This window comes from Haemaphysalis longicornis, unplaced genomic scaffold, assembly GCF_048455015.1.
Source record: "Haemaphysalis longicornis isolate Haplotype H1 unplaced genomic scaffold, Haemaphysalis longicornis Haplotype H1 scaffold_6, whole genome shotgun sequence".
In the NCBI taxonomy this organism is placed as follows: domain Eukaryota; kingdom Metazoa; phylum Arthropoda; class Arachnida; order Ixodida; family Ixodidae; genus Haemaphysalis; species Haemaphysalis longicornis.
Window position 1 is genome coordinate 54385454 of NW_027526407.1, and position 3700 is coordinate 54389153.

At 47.4% G+C, this 3700-nt stretch overlaps 1 protein-coding gene across 1 annotated transcript; it reads right to left on the minus strand.

Moving 5' to 3' along the window:
* Window positions 1-1161: 1161 nt before the first annotated feature.
* Window positions 1162-3527, minus strand: LOC144142701 (uncharacterized). Its single transcript, XM_077674369.1, has one exon. It carries the CDS (start codon window positions 3496-3498, stop codon window positions 1264-1266), a length of 2235 nt encoding a protein of 744 aa, XP_077530495.1. The 5' UTR covers window positions 3499-3527; the 3' UTR covers window positions 1162-1263.
* Window positions 3528-3700: the final 173 nt, after the last annotated feature.

Consider the following 3700-nt stretch of genomic DNA (forward strand, 5'->3'; position numbering starts at 1 on the left):
AATGTGAGCAACGATTCTCCAGACCAATAAGAAAAATAAAGTTTACTTCCTTCCTTCCTTCACTGAAAGAGTACACAGGCACAGAAAACCTAACAGTGAAAAAATAACACCAATTATTTTCAAAATACTGAATCACTGTGATAAAGTGAGCACCCTAAAAACATGTCGCAATTCAAAGTGTTCAAATATTTCTAATTAGTTAAGACATTTCTGTCCAAGTGAATGTGCAGGCTTTTACCTGGCTTAGAAATAAAGGCGACTTTGGCATGTCTCCAAGCAGATGGGAATTAGTGACATCCAAAAGAGCTGAGGAGCTGAGCAAAAACGAAGAAAAAATTGGTGACAAGGTTTTTCTCGTATACAACAAACTAAAGATTAACACATTGTTCAGCATCGGGACAATGCAAAAAGTGAAAAAATACTGGTACACCACCTAGCTCATTCCTGAAGGCCATGTTATAAAGTGGACTCCATGCTCAAAGTATAGCAAAAACACGAAAGGGCAGAACATGCATATGCAGAAAGCTGTGTCATCCTATGGCAAGAGTTTGTGACCAAGCAAAGAGGCAAAAAATCAGCATCGAAACCGAATTTTCATTAAAGCAGCACAGTTGTATTGAAGTGCTGCACGTATAATTCAAAATCAGCCTAGACAACACAACTTCTTAAACTATGGTTCTTTATTCTAACACATCTCTGTTCACAGCACAAAATTAACATATTTTCAATACACAACTATATGTACATTAAGCCTTTGATGCCCAGTGTTGCTCAGGAGCAACAACTCAAACAATATTGTTTTTTTCTCTCGCACTTTATGGTTTTTTCAACATTTAACACCATCTATTGAGAGACAAAGGATCCCGGATCTCCAAAAATTGAAGAAGAGAGAGCAGCACATTCTTCCATGTGCTAAAAAAAATATTGTTCACGCGTGTCAAGTTCAACTGGCATCGAGCCCAGGTGGCTCAATGGGCTAGCGACAGGTAAGCGAAATTGTGCAATTATGTTGTTATTACAAATGATGGAAACACAAACATTACGTGTTTACAAACTTCACTTTGACCATAAATCATGCTCATGAAGGCAGCTTTCTTGTTCAAGTGATATATGGGTAGCCAGTGCCCAGTATGTCCTAGTTCTGACTTCATATTTGTGATGTCGGAAGTCCTTTTAGATAAAAAAAAAACTTCTCACACGCTTAAGCAAAATAATAAAGTTTTGGGCATCAAAGGGTTAAAGCCAAGGTTTTCGCTCTCCCAATCAGTACCTATTCAGTTTAAGTCGTCTCAAGTTCTGTGCAAAATGGTACGGAAGACGCGCCCTGACCACCAGGTTCTGACCGTCGACTATCTCGGGAATTAAAATCGCGCTGGCGTGAAGGTGCATCGGAATATGCCTCGCCTTTGTCTGCTGCACGGTTAGCCTCGCCAACAGGTCGCCCGACAGCCTCTGCGGCCCAATGTACCGCAGGTGCGAGTACTTATGGTCTCCCAAGATCGGACACCTCAGACCGAACCCCAGGTGTACCCTAAGCTGGTGCTTCACACCTGTCTCGGGCGTCAGTTCGATGAAGGCGGCCCTACCGTGCGACGCCAATACGCGGTAGTGCGTAACAGCCTCGTACGTTTTTCTGAACTTCGGCACCAAACGTTCGTACTCCGGTTCCAACTTCGGGCAGATGACCATTCGCTTCACCGAGCCGACAGACCCTTCGGCCAATGGCATGTCGATGGTCGCCTCTGGGTTATCGGGGACGTTGAACGTGATGGCATGGTAAGTCTTCTTGACATTGTGCTCTTCGAACAGAGTCTGCAGTAGGTCGGCCATCCGCTGAGTCTTGGCCAAGACAATGACGCCAGTGACGTCGCGGTCGAGGCGGTGAACGGTGTACAGCTTGGTGTCCGTGCGAGGGTACAGAGCGGACGACAGGTCGGGGAGGAGGTGGGACAGAACGCGGGCGTCTCCGACACCTTCCGCGGAGCCGTGGCAGATCATGCCATATGGCTTGTCCAGGACAAGCACGTCGTTGGCGTCGTAGAGTACACGCTGCTGCAGAAGGCTTATCACTTCGGACTTGAGCATGGTAGTCAGGTCAGGTCGCACCTCCGACTTCAGAATGAGGAAGCCCTTGCTGTCGAGTTTTAGTGTGTGTGGAGTCGACTTGCGGAGGTACTCGTATGCTGTTGGGTTGCTCTCTCCTGTTTCATCGTGAGGCACCTCGTCTGCCGCTGGTCTGTCGTTCACTGCCACCCTGGCTCTTTTCCTGTCTTCAGCTCTTTTGGATTTCCTTGAGGATCCCGTATCGAATCCAGAATCGACTTTGTCGGCTGGCTCAGATTGGCGAACGTGTTCGGAAGCCGGTACATTGTTATACCGGGCCTCTTTTGATTCCGCTCGAGCATCGTCCGTCGCCATCTTGGAACTTTCTTTCTGTTTCCCGACTCTGCCCTTTGACTTGTGAATTTTAGGCTCATGTTCGATTCCAGATAGAGAACGTACAGGGTCTTCTCTACTGAAATTATCTGCAAACGCTGCGGGGTATTTAGAAAAACGCGAAGAAACGACTTCGTTTTTTTCTGGTGTGCTGCTACGCAGAGAATGAATGCTGTCACTTCGGCTGGTTTCTTCCTCATTGGCGTTTCGATTAGGTAACGGCTGCGTCGCAACGCTCGGACGATAAGGATCGGGTGTATCGAATTGTACGAAATTAGGCCCACTTTCTCGACTTGCGCTGAAGTTCGATTTATGCGCTGCTTCCTTAGACACTGAATCATCAGTTGGAGCGACAGCTCGCGGGGAGACACCATCAACTTCACTGACTCGTCGATTCTTGGCAGGGGAAGGTCTCGACCCGGCCTTGGCTCTCAGAGGCAATTCTTCCACTGCCCTCGACGCCAAGTTCACGGCGCGGTGGATAGTCGTAACTGGTTCCGCTTGATCCCACGTTTCGCCGCGATCGTTCGCTTTCTTGGCGGCCTTTCTTCCAGAGGCGACCTTCCATTCCGGCTTTGGTCGCTCTTCTTCGCCAACGTCATCAATATCACTGACTATATTCCTTTTCTTGCTTTTTGATCCTCCTTTTTCGTAAATTCCCAGGACGAAGTCGTCTAATGGCCTGTCATCTTCGTACTGGCCGTGGTAGCGTGCCTTGTTGTCCGTGTCGTACCGGATGGTGCCGAAGTCAGCCGTTAGTACAGTTTCGTCCGACACCTTCGCGTCCCGACTGCGGATCAGGTGCGAAAAGCGGCGAAGTCTTTCATGCTTGTCTCCGACTGGGTCGTCAACCTTTACGACCCCGTGGTCACTCGTAATGCCGTAGAAGTCGTCATCGGTAGAGGTTTCGTCGACAAGGTCTTCTCTGTCTACCAACGGTCTCGTTCCGCGCACAAGAAGGATTTGCGAAGTGACGAAGCATCTCGAGTTCGAACAATTGATGAAGGACGCTTGAAAACGAGCACAACGTGAAAAACTCGAGCGCACAATGCGCGCAGCCATTTTTGTTTCACCTACTTGGATTGGATTGACTGAAAACAAAAACAGTCAACAAATCTGCGCGTATTTTCTTTACCCAGTAACGCGTTGGAGTTCTCGCAGCCGAATTTGAATTGAATTTGTTTCTAGTTGTTAATAAACATATGTAACTATTTTTAAACACAAGCAAAATAAACCAACGGTACGTCTTAAAAGACGACCGAAG